This window comes from Moschus berezovskii, chromosome 2, assembly GCF_049115385.1.
Source record: "Moschus berezovskii isolate FMDL1 chromosome 2, NW_MosBer_1.0, whole genome shotgun sequence".
NCBI lineage: Eukaryota > Metazoa > Chordata > Mammalia > Artiodactyla > Moschidae > Moschus > Moschus berezovskii.
The window spans coordinates 43,345,389-43,366,658 of NC_142461.1; the positions used below are offsets into that span (position 1 = coordinate 43,345,389).

The 21,270-nt window shown below is 38.4% G+C and overlaps 1 protein-coding gene across 1 annotated transcript in view; it reads right to left on the reverse strand.

Annotated features, from left to right (window-relative positions):
• Positions 1 to 21,270, reverse strand: part of PARD3B (par-3 family cell polarity regulator beta) — a 1,186,757-nt gene that overhangs the window by 704,181 nt on the left and 461,306 nt on the right. Inside the window, exon 3 of the mRNA XM_055396969.2 lies at positions 999 to 1,170. Within this exon, the coding sequence (XP_055252944.2) occupies positions 999 to 1,170 (172 nt within the window). The remainder of the gene's footprint in view (positions 1 to 998; positions 1,171 to 21,270) is intronic.

The window sequence follows — 21,270 nt, forward strand, 5'->3', positions numbered from 1 at the left end:
ATACTATGCACAGTCTTTACAATTTTAAGCATATGTTTTGCATAAAAACAACCTCTGTTCCAGCTTGAGAATTAACCTATAACCGGTGCTTAGAGTGTTCTCAAAATGTATGCATACATTCAATATGAATAAAAAGTGGTTTTAAGTAACGTAATATTAGTGGATTTTCAAAACTTTATGCTTTAAACTGACCTAAAATTACCTTTAAGAGATATTACCAAAATTGACATTATTTATCTTGGAGTCAGAAATTCACTAAAATTTTAGAAGAATGTTTATTTTCTCTTTCTACCAACACCTTCAAAACAAATGTAACAAATGAGCATTCTGAACAGAATCACTTGCCTGGAATAAATCAGTAGGACAGAAATAAAAAACTAACTTCAAAATGTTTCTCCCCAGATCTTGAGATACACAGTTGGTGGAGAAGAAAGTGGCTAAAACAGAAAGTGATCTTTTATAACACTTAATTTTTTTCCAAGTGACTTTTTTTCAGGGACTTTTAAGTGGTCCTCACATGCTGTGGGCTTCCCTGTTGTCTCAGACAGTAAAGAATCTTCCTGAAATACAGGAGACCTCGGTTTGATCCCTGGGTTGGGAAGATCCCCTGGAGGAGGGCATGGCAACCCACTCCAATATTCATGCCTAGAGAATCCCATGGACAGAGGAGCCTGGGGGCTATACTCCATAGGGACACAAAGAGTTGGATGTGACTGAGCACACATAGCACCCATATGCTGGAGATGAAGCCCCTCATTCACAGTCTAACTCCTCCCCTGTCAGTTCAAGGATATGCGATTCAGATTCACCTGCAATTCAAGAAGAAACTGCATCCATTGCTTGAGCATCAGCAGCTGCAAAGAATAATTTAGAGAAAGACATTCCAGGTTTAAAGGCAAACATTAACAGGGTCAGTCATAAAGTGGAAGCAACTCATAGACAGCAAGGTGATGTACTTCAACCAGATGAAAAGCAGATGACTTAAAAAATACACCTACCTAATTTCAGAGCAGAAGGGGTTACTTCAATTTCACCACCGACCGGTTTAAATGCAGCCAGTTGGGCAGCCACTTCCGTCTCAAAAGCATCTGGGCTCTGCCGGCCTGCGGGGTTTCCACTGGGGCTCTCAATCTTGTGGAGTGGTTCTTGTTCGTCAAACACAGCAATCAACTACAAACAAATCCAGTAACACTAATTACTTTGTAGGACACACATATCACATGGACACTATCTAGCTGGTTGTGATCTTTATTTGCTTTTCTTTTTTTAAAAAGACCTCTTAAAACTGAAAACTTTAATGTTACTGTATCACAACTGTTAATTCAATATCATGTCTGAAGGGGTCATGGTCAGGAAATAATTAACAGTTTTTATATTCCTGGAATAGAGATCCAGCTTTGGCTAACCTTCTGGAAGGAATGAAATGGCCCATTCCTCCCCTCACTTTCTTTTCTAATGTGCCCATCCTTTCTTTTAAGAGTATTGTCAAACATGAAAGCTGAATATGCAGAATGTGAACAACAGACTTCCATGGTAGAAGAGAACATTCCAGTGTCAAAGAGCTAAAGACATGATAAAACTGCTGTCCTTTTAGACACAATCATAATAAGCATACTCATACATACACGTGTATATTTATACACAATCTGTGCTTATCTTGTACACGTAGTTTTCCCATATGTATTCATGCCTGTAATTTTGGTCTTTTCCTTCATGACTAACTCTGTGTTGACTGGCTTAAATCCGATGAAACTAAACGTCAGGACTTTATTTATTCCAATCTTCATCTCAAATTTATTTCATATAAGAACTAGGTATCTCATCATTACTATAAAGACATTCAATTGTCAGTCTCCAAGTAATTTGTTTTAAAATATGGGCAACATTAAATAATCAAGTAATTGTGCAAACATTGCTGTAAAAACGGCAAAGACAGCCCAGAATAAATCTACGTTTTTGGCCAGCAAATAGCATCATGATAGAAACTTCCAATGTCTCTCATTGGAAAAGTGGAAAAGTCCAAAGCTGATACGGAAAAGTCCAAATGCGAGTGCAGTAGGTGGCTCAGGGAAGTTACTGTCAATCCAATAAAATGCAGTCCACAAAATGCAAATCTAGAAAACTGCTAGTAAATCTTTAGATATTTTCATTCATTAAATAAAACAAACCTACTTATCATTCAAACATTTTTCAGGTAAGGCATTCAAAGCCCCATTCATAAGGGAACCTTGTTGGCAATAGTATTAATAACACCAGTGCAGGGTTAACCAATCAAAACATCATAAATTCAAGTTCAGTCTTTCAAAAGAAATGAATACAATTAGGGATATGCAAATTGGCTATTCAAAAATAATTTTCATAATTGACTACTCATTTCCAGTATGGAGACTTCTTTAATTGGAAAACCCAACAATCCTCTCACCACAGGAAAAAAATGCTACTCTGAAGGCATTATTTTTAATTCTTGAAATTGAGCACATACATTTTCTATTTTTAATTGGTAGCACTGATGAACCGATTTGAGATAAGACTTAAATGGATTAATAATGAAAGATTATTCTAGTATAAAAATAAGCAGGAGAACTATATCTTTCTAATCATCTGGCCAAAATGAAGAGTTTAACACTTTAAATCCTGAAAAGAAAAATAAAACCAACTTTTAAACTGTGATAGAAGTGCTATTTTCATCACTATTTTGGTGACATGATTTCAGTTTTTGCATGTTGGTGAATTCTATCACATACTTGTAATATTCATTTTAATATATTAATCAACAAGGCAAAGAGGCTTATTTCACTGGTACTACAAACAGTTTTGTGTACGTTTTTCTTGCTACATCCTTAAGTCTTAGTGTATCCTATGCACCTGAAATGATGGGGAAAAGAGACACAGAATACCAATCAGTAGTATAATCCAAAAGCTTAAAACTGATAACTCATAAATAAATCATTATCTACGTCTCTCACATAACCATCTCTCCTTAAGCTTCTTCACTGTTTTCCATATTACTATTATATCTGCATTAGGTCACAGCATACATAGTAACAATTCTATACCTGTTTGCCTAGTGGGGCCACAGGGTAGATAAGAGATTTTGTTTCCCAAAGTGACAAACAGTAATTTGTACTAGGGGCCATTCCACCAATTCAGACCACACTGTAAGCATTTTCTGAAACGAAAGCTGTAAAAAGAAAGGCTGAATTATGAAATATTTGCAGTTTGTCCAGGAGGATGCTATGCCCTGAAGAATATGTATTCTACTCTTTAGAGGTACAGGCAATAACATGGTTTTCTCAAAGATGATGAGAGTGAGACCTGGAGGCTCCCCAACTCTCATCAACTCTCTGATTAATTAATTGCTTAGTCTGTCTCCCAGTCCCATGATTGACAGGAATTATCTCTGCAGAACCTCCTCTGGATGTCTGTATGAATGGATGAAATAAAGTCTCTCCTCCTGGAAAGAAGAGAATCAGTTCCTGAATCCGTGGCATCCAGGCAAAGCCACTGGCACCACAGGTGCTGGCTGATAAGAGACCCTCCATCCAGTCTTCATCTCAACAGCTACAATATACCCAGCCTTAGACTTGCTTCCACATTGATAATCAATTTAAACTCTATGTTGTAAGTCTTTGTTAGCTGGATTGCTTGATTCATCAGAACACCTACATTACTGGTGACAGTGTTACAGAGATATGTTAATTAACATAAACCACTGTTCTAGTCCCTCAACAGAAGGCAGACTGACCTTCAAATTGTCCAGTTAATGAAAAAGGCCTTCCTCCACCACTGAACCCATTCAACAGAGATGACTTGAACATTAAAAGGTGATTTATATTTTTATTAAAAACAATTCTGTAAAGATTCCAATTATACTAAATTTCTGTGGCATGTGGGAGATTTTTTTCACCAAAACTATAGAGACTGCAGTAATCTAAACTTAATGCAAAATGCAAATAGGCAATATTTAATTTGGAGGCCTTCCTCTTCTGCTGCTCTATCCATCTTCTGGTGTCCCGTCTGCTCTCCTTCTGTGCTGCCAGTATTCTCATGTCATCCAGTACAGCACTGACATTTCCCTAAGACCCCATGGTCCAGAATGATATGTTCAAACAGACTTGACTTCCAATCAAAACTCCCATCCCTGCAGATCTCTCTCAGCATTTAGGTACCTAATCCCCAGATACACACGAGAAGGTCAGTCTACAAATATGCTATAAACTTTCCCATCAAAAAAACAAAACAGCCTTTTCAGGACTCACCCCTACAGATACCACACTAATTTTCACTTTCCAACTAAAGCAAAATTTGAAAGTTGTCCACACAGCAGTCTCCAATCTCCACCCTCCCATTCTTTTCCTGAGGCTACTCCAGCCAAGCTCTCACCCCTCTCTTCCACTGAAACCACTCTTATCAAGATCAAAAACAATCTCGACAGTACTAAATTCAAAGTTATGTCCCTGGTTTGATTTTAGGACACAGTCGATCATTGCTTCCTTTTTAAATGACTTTCTTCACTTGCCTTCCAGGACACCACTTCTCAGGTTTATCCTCAATACCCCGGCCCTTCCATTCAGTTTCCTTTTCCTCATCTTGAAAAATGTTAAAAAGGCTACCCCTAAATTTGCGTGGTGATTACATGTGTCTCATGGCAAAGATACAAGAGCATGCTGGTAAATCTCACACTTAAATCTCCAACCCAGAGTTTCTTCCTGAACTCCAGCCTCATGTGATCAGTTGCCTAACCTAACATGAAGACTGAGTAATCCTTAATCCCTCTTCCCTTCCCTTTATCATTATCTCTCATACACCTCCAATTTGTCAATAAATGTTAAAATATACCCAGAGCTTGACCACTTCTCACCACCTTCACTGTCACCTCTTTGGACCCAGATATCACAGCCTCTCTTATGGTTACTGCAAGGGTTTCCTGACCTGGCTCCTTGTTTGCAGACATGCTCCCCTTCCATACACTTTCAACATGGCAGCCAGCACGACCATGCTCAAACATAAGGTGGATTGCATCTCTCCTCTGATCAGAACCTTTCCACCTCACTTAGAATGAAGCCCAAGTCCTCCCAATGCCCTTTATGGTAACGGGCTCCCAGTGAAGGTTCTGACCTCTTATCTCTCACTTGTTCTCAGGATTCTATCCTGCTCTGCCCTCTTCTTTATCCCTCTCTGTCTTTATGTTTGCTCTTCTCTCTCCCTGATACAGTCTTCCACCAGACACCTCGATCCTTCACATCTTTATTGAAATGTCAGGCTTTCACCGGCCACACTAAATTGAAATCCACTCCCACACCTCACATACTCCATTTTTCTTCATAGCATTTGTCACCCCTCAATGCTATGTCTTTTCGTATTTGTCTTATTTATTGCCCAGCTCACTGTCAAACTCCCTAGGAAAACTTTACTAGATTGTAAGCTCAAAGAAGACAATGATTTTTGTCAGTTTTGCTGTTTGCTGTACTCCATTGCCTAGAAAAGTAAGTTAAACATAATAGGCACCCAACATATATTTGTTAAACTGAGTGAAATAAAGCAAAAAGAAAAAGAAAAATGATACCTAATATAGCAATGAAAAGTAGCTAGATTTTTCATGTGTCTTAGAACACTAAAATTACTTATTAATGAATGAGTATAAATGACCAATATAAACCCATATGACGCTCAATGCATTCTCACCATTATTATTGTTGTCTCTGTTTTGTTATTATGGGGTAGACATTCCTTATTTTCTAGTCAACATCAGGGGAAACTGCTTATGTTTTAGAAATGGAGATTATGTGTCTTCTCTTTCCTTTTCATGCTCATTTTTGAAAGGGAAAATCTGCTGATTTGGTTTCTGAAGGAGTGGAAGTTTGAACTAAGGTGGATGTGGATGGAGAGACGGACAGGGTTAGCAGTGTGGCCCCAGACATGACCTTGTCTGATTTTTTCTAATAGGCAACTTTGATTTGTCTGATGTGAAGCTTCTCAATGTGTCCCAAGAAATAGCTTAAAAACAAATGTGAATAAATCTCCAGAGGAGTGGAAGAACAGCCTGAACTGCCATTAAGCTCAAAACTGAAGTACTCAGCTTTTATTTTACAAATTCATGTAAATATTTACCAGTTTTCCATGTTTGGCTTAACAGGAAAATATTTTCTCTTTAATTGCCAGTAATACTAGGGCAAGGACTTCCCCTTAAGGTTCTGCAGTAAAGAATCCGCCTGCAATGAAGGAGCCACAGGTTCGACTCCTGTGTTGAGAAGATCTGCAGGAGGAGGGCATGGCAACCCACTCCATTATTCTTGCCTGGGGGATCACATGGACAGTAAAGACTGGTGGGCTACAGTCCATGGGGTCCTAAAGAGCTGGACACAACTGAAGCAAATTCAAGAACTCCTTATTGCCAAATACAGACTTAAATTGAAGAAAGTAGGGAAAGCCATTAGACCATTCAGATATGACCTAAATCAAATCCCTTACGATTAAACAGTGGAAGTGAAAATAGATTTAAGGGAATAGATCTGATAGATAGAGAGCCTGATGAACTATGGATGAAGGATCATGACATTGTACAGGAGACAGGGATCAAGACCATTCCCATGGAAAAGAAATGTAAAAAACCAAAATGGCTGTCTGGGGAGGCCTTACAAATAGCTGTGAAAAGAAAAGAAGTGAAAAGCAAAGGAGAAAAGGAAAGATGTAAGCATCTGAATGCAGAGTTCCAAAGAATAGCAAGGAGAGATAAGAAAGCCTTCCTCAGCGATCAATGCAAAGAAATAGAGGAAAAAGAACAGAATAGGAAAGACTAGAGATCTCTTCAAGAAAATCAGAGATACCAAGGGACCATTTCATGGACAGATGGGCTCGATAAAGGACAGAAATGGTATGGACCTAACAAGAGCAGAAGATATTAAGATGAGGTGGCAAGAATACACAGAAGAACTGTACAAAAAAGATCTTCATGACCAAGATATTCACGATGGTGTGATCACTGACCTAGAGCCAGACATCTTGGAATGTGAAGTCAAGTCGGCCTTAGAGAGCATAACTACGAACAAAGCTAGTGGAGGTGATGGAATTCCAGTTGAGCTATTTCAAATCCTGAAAGATGATGCTGTGAAAGTGCTGCACTCAATATGTCAGCAAATTTGGAAAACTCAGCAGTGGCCACAAGACTGGAAAAGGTCAGTCTTCATTCCAATCCTAAAGAAAGGCAATGCCAAAGAATGCTCAAACTACTGCACAATTGCACTCATCTCACACGCTAGTAAAGTAATGCTCAAAATTCTCCAAGCCAGGCTTCAGCAATACGTGAACCGTGAACTTCCAGATTCTCAAGCAGGTTTTAGAAAAGGTAGAGGAACCAGAGATCAAATTGTCAACATCCGCTGGATCATGGAAAAAGCGAGAGAGTTCCAGAAAAACATCTATTTCTGCTTTATTGACTAAGTCAAAACCTTTGACAGTGTGGATCACAATAAACTGTGGAAAATTCTGAAAGAGATGGGAATACCAGACCACCCGACCTGCTTCTTGAGAAATCTATATGCAGGTCAGGAAGCAACAGGTAGAACCAGACATGGAACAACAGACTGGTTCCAAATAGGAAAAGGAGTACGTCAAGGCTGTATATTGTCACCCTGCTTATTTAACTTATATGCAGAGTACCTCATGAGGAATGCTGGGCTGGAAGAAGCACAAGCTGGAATCAAGATTGCTGGGAGAAATATCAATAACCTCAGATATGCAGATGACACCACCCTTATGGCGGAAAGTGAAGAGGAACTAAAAAGCCTCTTGATGAAAGTAAAAGAGGAGAGTGAAAAAGTTGGCTTATAGCTCAACATTCAAAACCAAGATCATGGCATCTGGTCCTATCATTTCATGGCAAATGATGGATAAACAGTGGAAACAGTGTCAGACTTTATTTTTTTGGGCTCCAAAATCATTGTGGATGCTGATTGCAGCCATGAAATTAAAAGACGCTTACTCCTTGGAAGGAAAGTTATGACCAACCTAGATAGCATATTAAAAAGCAGAGACATTACTTTGTCAACAAAGGTCCATCTAGTCAAGGCTATGGTTTTTCCAGTGGTCATGTATGGATGTGAGAGTTGGACTGTGAAGAAAGCCGATCGCCGAAGAATTGATGCTTTTGAACTGTGGTGTTGGAGAAGACTCTTGAGAGTCCCTTGGACTGCAAGGAGATCCAACCATTCCATCCTAAAGGAGACCAGTCCTGGGTGTTCATCAGAAGGACTGATGCTAAAGCTGAAACTCCAATACTTTGGCCACTTCATGCGAAGATTTGACTCACTGGACAAGACTCTGATGCTGGGAGGGATTGGGGGCGGGAGGAGAAGGGGACGACAGAGAATGAGATGGCTGGATGGCATCACCGACTTGATGGACATGAGTTTGAGTGAACTCCGGGAGTTGGTGATGGACAGGGAGGCCTGGCGTGCTGTGATTCATGGGGTCGTGAAGAGTCGGACACAACTGAGCAACTGAACTGAACTAAAGCAAATTAGCACACATGTACACAATAAGGCAATGATCGTATGTGTTTTGCACCTGCTTTGAGAGGTCAAACTGGAGTGTATTTCTCAGGCAAATACTTACTTCTAAAATGAACTGAGGAAAACACATGAAAATAGATCCATTAATGTGGTATGCACATATTTTTTTTTAAATAACTACATCTCAACTGCTAATGATGATATGTTCCTAATTCAAAGAGTAGGCTTAGTTGGTAACCACAAGTATCCCCTGACTACTCCTTCTGCAGTGGGTATCAGGAAGGAACATCTGAAACTAGAATTTGCCTAGAAAATATATCATGTATAGGCTTTATTTTAAAAACACAGTTCAATCTTTTTTCATATTTATCTTGTAAAGGTCACAGTAATATAAAAATCAACAACAACACTTACCTCAAAGATCAAAAGTAAATAAAAGAGTTTTGGGTAATTTACAGTATCCATGACCTGGAATAACAGAAATGATCAAAGGAGCCACGTGCTCGTCACAATCTTACATCATCGATATCTCTTCAAGGACTCCGACCTATTTTTATACTCAAACAAGGTAGAGCTGTGTGTGTGAGTGCATAGGTGTGTTTTGGGAGTGAGTGGGGTGGTGGGTGGAGGTAGAATATTAATGCCCTTGATGACATCCCTAACATGCCTAAACACTTAGCACAGAGCCTGGTACACAATGGAAGGTTAAACGTTGATTCCTTTTCCTCTCATAGCGAGCATTCCCTGACTCCCAGACTGAGTCCCACTTGACTTGTTTATTCCTATTCTGCTTTTACTTTGTTGCTTCTCTTTAATCTCTTCATCACAGGATTGACAGAGGAACAGAGAAAGTATCAAGATCAAACACATCAAATAGGTAATTTTTGTTTTTCTTTTTTCTCTGCTCTTCATCACATAAGAACACACAATCTTTAGACACGCAGTGCAATTCCTCCACCTAGCAGTACATGGTTTGTGCTGTCTGTTCTATTTTTTACCATAACTCGAAGCAATATACCAATGCCTTTAGTTTCTACTCTGACAAGTAAATATTTTAATAATAAATGTCACCAAGTGCGTTTATAACAGAGTCCCTCAATATTCATGATGTGGTTTGCTCTGTCATCAGCCTATAGCATTCTGTCACTTTTATAGCCTAAGTTTTTATAATCTGATGATATTATAGTCTACATAGAGAATACAAAAGTGATCTAAATTCTCACAGAACATTATAAACTATATTTACAAAAGTAGTTTTTGGATTAGTAATTACATTTAGAAATAATGTGACTATTTTATAACATGTCAAATGAACTAAAATACTACTAAGAAAGGCTTATTCGCCATGTTGAGTTCTTTGGGTTCAACTGTTGAATTTAATAACATACTATTTTTTTTTTAACTGTTTCATACATATTCCATGTTACCAACAACTGTCAAGTGGAATTAAAAGACAAAGAACAAAGGCATCCTACAAAATAAAATTGGAATCATTTGTCTCAAACCTTAATAAACACAATTAAATCTAAGTAAGACTGTGAAATTACAACAATTTCACAAGTAGAGGAAAACACATTATCACCTTTGGGAAGAGAGTGAAACTGCAGAATTCATTTAAATGTATGCATCTGCTTGTAACTAAATAACAACTGGCTATTGAGCTAATTTTATGCCACTTAAAACAAAAGTTTCAAAATGGATCTTTTTCCTTCATAGGATTTTCGACAGTCAGGTGAATGCATTTAATCTGGATTTTAAAAATTAACAGGCTCACATTAGCATCTTCATCAGATGCTACTATGAGGTCTAGCAACCTCAGAGGAAGTATGCAACAGCTCTGATTCTGAGAAACTTCAATCGACATTCAGTAAATGAGATAAAACCAATTTTCATTTCCTCTCCAAACTGAAAATCAATAATAGAGAACTTTATAAACTTTACAGCTTTACGTTTCATTCTAAAGAAAATAACAAAAATGTGTCTATATAAAGTCACCCATGTATCAGCCAAAAGTACATTTGCTTACTCTAATTATGTAGTAAGTTACTAAAAAGTCAGGTATACATTAAACACGTTTTATACTGAAGCATATTTTTCTTCTAACTACCTTGAATCAAAATTTCCAAGATGATGTTTCTACTGACAAGTTTAAGAGAATCTTGCATTCGTTTTGCAGCATTCTTTACTTTCCTTAGTGATAACAGCTCACCGTTCATGAAACACCATTCAGTACTCACACCTAATACACACAAGGGAAGCCTGTGAAGCTCGTTCCTCTGAGCCCTTCACCCTCCATAGCAGTGGTCAGGCAAAGGGTCTCAGCGGAGGTCAGCTGGCAGTCACCACACCCTAACCATGGACAACCTGGAAGCAGCTCTAGAAAAAGCCAACAGCCACAAAAACCAGGAGAAAGTCTCCATCACCATCAGGATGCCAGATGTGTCAGAAACATAAAAAGATTCAACATACCTGTCTTGTCAGCAATATTTCCACTGCCTCTGAATTATACAGATTAAAAATAACAGACAAAGGAAGTGGAAAATACTTGGGTCAAATTTGTTGGGTGATGCCAATCCACTGGATGGCTTTGCTTGCCATTTACCCAGCCGATCACTAGATGGTTCACTAATGTTATCCAACCCCAAGGACTCTGACAGTCTTGGGAGAGTGCACATTATTAGAAATGAAGATACAACCTGGGTTGTTTTAAAACGTGCACACATAAACACATAAATGACTTTCTCTTCAAGCTATTTTCATCTAAATCACACACATTTAATTTGCATTTTTGAAAGATTATTCTATCTGAAACGAGTTACCTCTGGCACCAGAAAAAATAAAATAATAGCATATGCAAAATATTTTGTCATTTACAAAGCATATACATATTTACAATGTTGTAACATTGACACTATTATTTAGTTTCTGTAGCCAAACCAAAGCTGTAACTATCTCAGAAATATAGTTTGGCAATCTCTTACTCAAGATCCAGTGCTACCACGGCCATCAGAGATACGTATGTCAACAGATTCCTGGAGGCAGCCACTTGCTGAAATGTAAGGGTGCTATCCCTCTGCAGGGCTTATCCCATTACAACAAAATGCCATGCTGCCTCTGGCCAGGTACTCGCATATCCATTGCCAGGGCCCCAATCCGCTTCTGAGTTCCAGTCCAGTCCCCTGACATTTACCCACAACACTTCTGCCAGAGAAGTCTTCTATCACACAGATCTGGAATGGTCTACTTCAGCTTTTTTTTTTTCATTATACATTCTCATGGCTTTCAAAATGAATTTCAAGTCTCCCATATAAGACCTTCCACAAGGTCCTGTGATGTTTCTATAATATTGTGTCCGTGTCTCGTCACCACCAGTCACAAGATACAAAGATCCTTGACTTACCTGCCTCTATCTAAAAGTAAACTGCAAGCTACTTGAAACTATGGGTTACATCATTTAAAATATATTTAACAAATACTTTATAGCCCTCACTATGCAGGTGGGCTTCCTTGATGGCTCAGCAGGCAATGAATCCGCTTGCACTACAGGAGACAAAGGAGACGCTCGTTCAATCCCTAGGTCAGGAAGATTCCCTGGAGAAGGGAGATGGCAGCTCACTCCAGTATTCTTGACTGGTTTCCCCGCTGGCTCAGATGGTAAAGAATCTGCCTGCACCTGGATTCAATCCCTGGGTTGCATAAATCCTTGGAGAAGGGAATGGCTACCTACTCCAATATTCAAGTCTGAAGCATTCCATGGACGGAGGAACCTGGCAAGCCACAGTCCATGGGGTCACAAGGAGTCTGACATGACTAAATGACTAACAGGTCACCATGCACTAGGCACTGTTCGAAGAGCTTACATATATGGTTTAAGAGTCATAAGAAATCCTATGAGAAAAGCACCATTTTTCCCATTCCACAGATCAGAGAATGAAAGTACAATTGACTTGATATGCCATGCTCCTACTATGGGACATGGCAGAGAGAAGGAGGTCAAGTAAATGAGTGATTTGAATTCCTTGCTATATTTGAGAGAGGAAAAACAAAACTTCTCTTATATGGATGTCAACACTTTCATGTGGGTACCACCTCCCTGTGTCCTAATTTTCCATCCACGTGGAAATAAAGGTAACCTCCATTAACATGCATGCTTGTATACACAGGGTAAAACAGTTTCTGCTCATCCTTGAGGTTCAAACACTTGATCTTACAATTTATCCATCTAAAATCCACTTAGTTCATTATAATCCCAATCCTCTTTCCTCGTGGACTATATTTATCTATTTGATATTCCTTCAGAGAAACTGTAAAACAGATTTGCACATTAACAAACCTAGTTTTGAAACAAACATAACTGTACTGTGTTCTCCATTACATTCAACTGTTACAAGAACCCTGCTTATCTGTGCTAATGACTGCCATCCAGGGTGTATTGCTTAATTTTGTGGATTAATGAGTAAGCAATCAAACGTGATTTTAAGTCATGAATATAACAAACATACTATTCATTTATTTTGACAAGAATTTTAATTTATGTGACTTGGCTACAAATAGGCAGTTTATTTCATTAAAAAAATTAAAGAAAAGAAACCTTTGTGCTCTTAGATAATAAACCTTGGTGGAGAATAATGGCAAAGCCATCACCTTCTGAAGACAGATAAAGAATTGATAGGTTGATAGAAAAAAACAATGAGACCTAAAATTTTCAAACAGAGAATGTCTTTTGCGTGCTTTTGAGTTATACGCAATATGTTTAGGGGTTGCAAACCACACAGAATATTCTATATAAGCTAGGTCAGAGCTGGCCTGAGGCAGGTACCCCCTACCCTGTCACCTTGGTAGCCTCAAACACAAGTTTCAGCAGCTTCATGTGCCCCTGAAGTGACCTCATAGTCCTGCTCTTAGAACCCCAAAGCCAGGCAAAGTGGTGAGTGGACTACAAATATGAGCAAGGTCACGACTCCCTGAAAATTAGCTGGTGATTAATTGGTGCTTCATTTCACCAGGCTGGGAGGGAACAGACTCTTTAGCATGGATACATTTAGCAAATTGGCCTGAGCCCCAGCTGACTGACCTCATGACAGGTCCGATGATGTTCTACCTTCTCTGGGATTTCAAGACAGGTAAGCAACTGGTGGAGACAACAGAAAGGTCAGCGTGAATCTGATTGAGGGACGAGAAAACACTCCCCTTCAACATTCCACTCAGACTCAGATCCTCCTTGTCACGGGTGACAAGGCTTCAAAGCCGATATTTAAAAAAAATTAACACTGCAGTTGCAGGTGGGTTTAACTCCTGCACGCCTTCTGTCTGAGTGGTAGAGCTAACCTTTTCCTTTAGCTTCTAATTGCCCTACATCTCCTTAACTCGTGATAATGTGGCCAACCCTGCTGGGATGGGTGTTGACTTTGGGAGCCTCTAAATGTCAAGATTTGTAATTATGATTGTGGGTGTATTAAAATCACAAAGAATGATGCCTCGCTAATTGGGGCCTGAAGACAGGAAGCCTGGGGTCCTTGTTCCTTGCTTACAGTCACAGGAGGTGTGTTACCTCCTCCTGGAGCAGTTTCATCCTAGGTCTTATCTTTAATTGTGGAAAGATGGTCTTTGTCAGTCAGTTGTAAAATTTTGACGTTAGTGCAAAAGGCCTTCCTAAAATATCTAAAACATATTCTGTAGGCATAAAAACTACTATTGCTAGCTCAAAAATTAATACGGACCAAGCCTACTTATTGGCAAAAATGGAATATAAGTTTTGAAATGAGGACTGGCCCCCAAAATCCAGGTTGCTATGACCACCCACAATAACTTCATTTCAAAAGTCAGTCTTCATGCCAATACTTCCTAAACCGACTGTCTCTTGTTTACACCTTGCCACTTCCAGGGATAAAGAAAAGTATGGGGCAAGAAGGCACGGGGGGTCACAGTCTCCACCAGTGCCCTCCAGCCAGCTGTGTATGTGCTATGTATTTCTTGGGGATTGTTGTGGGGAAGGGACAGAGGGAAAATAAACAAAACTTCAAAGGATGTGGCTCCAAGACTTCTGCAAACACACAGTAGAAAAGACACACAGGATCAGCTCAAATCCCAGAAAACTACTGCTACAATGTTTCTTTTCTGCTTTTCCTCTGGTCTTCTTTTTGAAGTATTTATATATATATATACACACACACACATAGATAGATAGATACACCTTAACATTACATAATCCATACTATATAGCACACAGTTCCATTTTCTGATATTTTTACTTAGCATTTTCTTGTAGGCAATCTTCTCTAATTTTAGTTTGCAAATAAATAAATAAATAAATAAAATGAAGAAAATTCATGACCAGAAGTTCATAACATAATTAATCATATTATAATTTAGCTTATTCTGCCATTCTGGATGCATTGAAAGTAGAGGTTATTTTTGCACAGTACTATCATTTTCTCAGTCATTGAAAATTTTGCAGACAAAAATCATATCCTCTTGTTTAAGGTCAATTTTTTGATTATTAGTCATATTGAAAATATTGTTATAAGCTATTTTTGTTTCTTCAGTGGATTCTCTCTTCATACCTTTTACTTTTCATTTTCCTATTATTGTTTCTTATCAAAATATCTGAGCTATTTAAATATATTTTGTCTTTTTTAACTTTTCCAATTTTCTTTTTGGCAATTTATTTAGTTTTTTTTTTTTTTTCCTTCATTGTATGGTATTCCATTCACTTAAAACCTTCCTTTAAATCTTCAAAGGTCCCTTGTAAATAGGTACTCACCTGGAACCAGTAATACTTTATGATGGGCAAATAGTAAAACAATGTTGGTTTCATTTAATTTACTACTTTGATAGTCCCTTAAGAGAGAGCAGGTGGGAAATGTTTTGATTGATGGGCCTTTGGTTTTTAAATCATCATTCATATTCTAAACAAATACAGATGGACAGAAGCTATTACAATGAAGAAATCACAAAAAAATTTTGATATTTCAATGATTTTATAATCCAAATGTCTGTCATTATTTTTGTAAAATCCTTATGTTTAAATTCCACATATTTAATTTGTTATTAAAATGTAAAAATATATTGTAATAAAAGTTGTTCAAAAATTTTTATGTTATTGAAGCCTCTAAAATTCTCTTATTTTTTATCCCCTGACAATAGAAATTTTTAGCTTTAATATCCTTTCACATGTCTTCTATATCACCTACTATCAAGTTATCAATTATTTTATTGCTTTCCTGTAAACTGTCTCCCTGTCCCTAATTTTGCCAAGGATTGAAAACTCTAGAAAATAATTATTTACAGTAATAATATGTAAAAAATAAAGTATGCATGTCTTTAACTCTCACCCAAGTCTCCTTTTCATTGTTTATTTAGAAGCTTAATTGTCATAGGTAAGCTGACATTGCCCTAATGACTACTGGCTAGGTAGCTCCATTTCTCTATCTTACCAACATACTCTGTTATATTCTGTTATCCAATCTGTTCTGTCAGTTAATACCACCTTAAAATAAATTTAAAACTTAATGACATTCATTTCATCTACAACATGGAAGCTGCATGGCACGTCTTAATGAGTCAGGACACAAAAATTCTCAGAGAGTTAATTTGTTAAATAAATATGAAAAAGTCTGTTTATAAATACACACAATTAACTTAAAGATATAAATGTGGGACAAATTTAATCCCCCATATAGATAAGATAAATAAGTGGTATGTCAATAAGATAGCAATAGAAGTCAGGAAAATGATGTCAGAGGTGAATAAACTAACAGGGCCATTTTAAGTCAAATCTAGTTGAAGGGATCTACTGGAATAAGGAACAAATCTGCAGTGCCATTATGAGGATATTCTTATTGTGAAATAGGTGAGCCCTGGGGATTACAATGTGGGATCATTAAACTCATGAATCTAGGACCAAGTACATAACTTCTGGGGCCAAGTGCAGAATGAAAGTATGGGGCCCTTGTTCAAAACATTGAAAGAATTCCAAGATGGCAATAGCATGGGGCCCTGAGCAACTGCACCAGTCAGGTACCCAAAAAGTTGGCCCTGCTGGAATCATGGACCTTTCTAAACTTATTCTGGTTTCATTTTTCCCACATAATCTGATTGCAATTTGATATCCCACATTATTCTCTCAACAGAGAGAAAATCTGCTGGCTAGTGGATATGCAATGTCTAGTTCCCTTGGCAGGAATTATACGTTTGTTTATAGTCCTGAGTTTGTTTATAGTCTAGTTGAAGTCAGAATCCTTGAATCAAATCAGTTTAGAGCAGTGAGAAAGCATAGTTTATGAAACTACAGTGCCTGGGCCCTGTGTTGTGGTGGGTGGGACTGGGAGTGAAGGGACACTCAAGTATATGGTTTCTGGTGAAAACTCTTCTGTAAACTCCCTCTTCTTCAAACAGTCTTCCATTTGAAAGTCTGCTGCTGCTGCTGCTGTTCATATTTATTCACTTAAACGCAATACTGACTTGGAAGATAGCTTAAATTAAAGGGAAATGCTGGAATGATTTTTCTTTTTCTTCATTTAAATGAGAGCACTATAACTATGTAATGTGAGAAATGTCATTACAAAGGCAATCATATTACAATGAATAAATGTACCAAAGTAACACTGTATACATTCCTTTCTTAGAATCCACAGCACTTGGGAATCTAGACTCTGGAGCCAGACTGAAGTGAAGTCGCTCAGTTGTGTCCGACACTTGGCAACCCCATGGACTGTAGCCCACAAGGCTCCTCGGTCCATGGGATTTTCCAGGTATGAATACTGGAGTGGGTTGCCATTTCCTTCTCCAGGGGATCTTCCCAACCAAGGGTTCGAACCCAGGTCTCCCTCATTGTAGGCAGACGCGTTACTGTCTGAGCTGCCAGGGAGCCAGACTACGTGAGTTCAAATCCTGATTCAAACCACTTTCTAAAAGTAGGGAAGTTATGTAGTTTCTCTGAGCCTCAACCATTTATCTATCTTGTATAATAAGGAGGCTAGTAGTGGACATTTATTGAGCACTTATTATTTTTAAACATATAATAGCAAACTGTATTATCTCAGGTATTTTTCATATCCCCCTAGAGGCTGCTGCTGTTTTCTGTTGGTTAGTCTCTAAGTTACATTATTATTATTTTTTTCCATAACTGGGGAAACTGAAAGGTTAGATGGCTTACCTGCCCAGTATGTAACAAAGCCAAAATCAGAAGTCCATCAAACTTCAGCATCCCCTCATTATTCTGAGCCTATCTTTTGAGTTGTTGCATTATTGATAAATGAGACACAACTTTGCAGAGTACCTTGCCACAAAAAAAAAAGTCCAGTCCCTAGCTATTATTATAATTATCATTGTTGTCATTATTTTTATTATTGATCAAAATCCCTATTCATACTTTAACACCCAATTCAATTTGTATCCTGAATAATATCTGGTATCTAAAGATTAAATTTGTGCCTAATATAAGAATATAACTTAACATTGTCTCAATAGAAATACACAAAGTCAACATAAAGAAACCAAATAATTCCCACCCAGAGCAATGTTGGACTGAATATTTGACTAATAATATAGACATGATTTATAATACTTTCAGATATGAAATTAAAAGATACTTGCTCCTGGGAAAGAAAGCTACAACAAACCTAAACAACATATTAAAAAGCAGCAATATCACTATGCTGACAAAGTCCTGTATCGTCAAAGCTATGGTTTCTCCAGTAGTCATGTATGTGGATGAATCATACTGATGTGAGAGTTGGACCATCAAAAAAGCTGAGCACCGAAGAATTGATGCTTTCGAATTGTTGTGCTGGAAAAGACTCTTGAGAGTCCCTTGGACTGCAAGGAGATCCAACCAGTCCATTCTAAAGGAGATCAATCCTGGGTGTCCATTGGAAGGACTGATGCTAAAGCTGAAACTCCAATACTTTGGCCACCTCATGCGACGAGTTGACTCACTGGAAAAGACTCTGATGCTGGGAAGGATTTAAGGCAGGAGGAGAAGGGTGGGGGCAGAGGATGAGATGGTTGGATAGTATCACTGACTCAATGGACTTGAATTGGAGCAAATTCTGTGAAATAGTGGAGGACAAAGGAGCCTGGCATGCCGTAACTCACAGTGTCACAGAGTTGGACACGACTTAGCAACAATAACAATAGACCAATATCTTAAAAAGGTGACTTTTCTTCAACATTATATATGTATATTTATTAAATAAAAGATATAATGTTATTAGTAGGTGTATCACCATGACAAGTGATAAGCATCAAATGAAAAATTGAAAGAAAAACTAAGATGTTAATGAGGATTTCAGTTCAGTTCAGTCGCTCAGTCATGTCTGACTCTTTGCGACCCCGTGAATCACAGCACGCCAGGCCTCTCTGTCCATCACCAACTCCCGGAGTTCACTCAAACTCATGTCCATCGAGTCAATGATGCCATCCAGCCATCTCATTCTCTGTCGTCCCTTTCTCCTCCCACCCCCAATCCCTCCCAGCATCAGAGTCTTGTCCAGTGAGTCAACTCGTCGCATGAGGTGGCCAAAGTATTGGAGTTTCAGCTTTAGCATCAGTCCTTCCAATGAACACCCAGGATTGATCTCCTTTAGAATGGACTGGTTGGATCTCCATGCAGTCCAAGGGACTCTCAAGAGTCTTCTCCAGCACCACAGTTCAAAAGCATCAATTCTTCGGCGATCAGCTTTCTTCACAGTCCAACTCTCACATCCATACATGACCACGGGAAAAACCATAGCCTTAACTAGATGGACCTTTGTTGGCAAAGTAAATTCTCTGCTTTTTAATATACTATCTAGGTTGGTCATAACTTTCCTTCCAAGGAGTAAGCGTCTTTTAATTTCCTGGCTGCAGTCAGCATCTGCAGTGATTTTGGAGCCGAAAAAATAAAGTCTGACACTGTTTCCACTGTTTTCCCATCTATTTCCCATGAAGTGATGGGGCCAGATGCCATGATCTTTGTTTTCTGAATGTTGAGCTTCAAGCCAACCTTTTCACTCTCCTCTTTCACTTTCATCAAGAGGCTTTTGAGTTCCTCTTCACTTTCTGCCATAAGGGTGGTGTCATCTGCATATCTGAGGTTATTGATATTTCTCCCAGCAATCTTGATTCCAGCTTGTGCATCCGTCCTCCAGCCCAGCATTCCTCATGATGTACTCTGCATATAAGTTAAATAAACAGGGTGACAATATACAACCTTGACGCACTCCTTTTCCTATTTGGAACCAGTCTGTTGTTCCATGTCCAGTTCTGACTGTTGCTTCCTGACCTGCATACAGGTTTCTCAAGAGGCGGGTCAGGTGGTCTGGGATTCCCATCTCTTTCAGAATGTTCCACAGTTTATTGTGATCCACACAGTCAAAGGCTTTGGCATAGTCAATAAAGCAGAAATAGATGCTCTTCTGGAACTCTCTTGCCTTCTCCATGATCCAGCGGATGTTGGCAATTTGATCTCTGGTTCCTCTGCCTTTTCTAAAACCTGCTTGAACATCTGGGAGTTCACGGTTCACATATTGCTGAAGCCTAGCTTGGAGAATTTTGAGCATGACTTTACTAGCGTGTGAGATGAGTGCAATTGTGCGGTAGTTTGAGCATTCTTTGGCATTGCCTTTCTTTGGGACTGGAATGAAGACTGACCTTTTCCATTCCTGTGGCCACTGCTGAGTTTTTCAAATGAGGATTTAGAAGTTACTAATTATAGCATAACATCCAGCTTACGATTATTATCTAGTTTCTGCTCCCAGAGTTTTGACATTAGGACTAGGAAAAATAATTCTCATCCACAGAAATATTAATATAAGCTTTGTTGTTGTTGTTCAGTCTCTAAGTCGTGTCTGACTCTTTGCAACCCTATGGACTGCAGCATGCCAGGCATCCCTGTCCTTTACTGTGTCCAGAAGAGTTTGCTAAAATTCATGTCCATTGAGTCCTTGATGCAATCTAACCATCTCATCCTCTGGGGCCCCGTAAAACATAATTCAAATAGAAACTGCTTGCAAAAGCTGTATTTCATAACAGCATGTTTGGATGAAATGCAATGGAGAGGCTGTCTTCTGTTAGTATCCTTCCACACAGGTTTCATGACTGGAAATGCTGTGCAGCTTCTCAGAAAGTACCCTAGAAAGTCTGTACAGTTAATCAACTTTAGAAAGACTCCACTCTGATAATTTATTTTGTTTTTATAGAAAAAAAGACTTGGAAATGTTCCTGTGAGACATGGAAAAGTACCAAGATCTGTCAAGGATAAACATGTTTTCTTCCCTGAAGCCCTTAGAGTCAGTGAAAATGGTTTCCAATAATGAATCACCAAATGAAAAAGCCCTATTTTTATTGGACTAAAAATCATAACTTCTATGAAACAAGAGGATAAATGGAATGTGGAGGCAAGCAACTAGTAGAATGCCTGATACTGCACTTAGGAAACCCCATGGCATAAATACTGGAGTACTGGGAAGAGTCTGGGGAGACGATGGCATCCTTTTTTTTTTCTTTAATATTCACATTCAGTCTCTGTGTACTACGGAAAAATTGTTTTAAATGTGTCCATAACTAAGAGCTTTTTGGCAAAGGTGAACCATTTATCTAGTCAAAACCAAACAGAAGTCAAAAGTAAGTACATGATATAATATGCAAATTATTTTCAACTAATGTAGCTAAATTTGACAAATGTGAATCACATCTCACACATCTCTAAAAGTCTTGCTTCTAACTTGAGGGAAATATCATTTATACATAGCTGCCAAATACTATGTCCTCACTAATT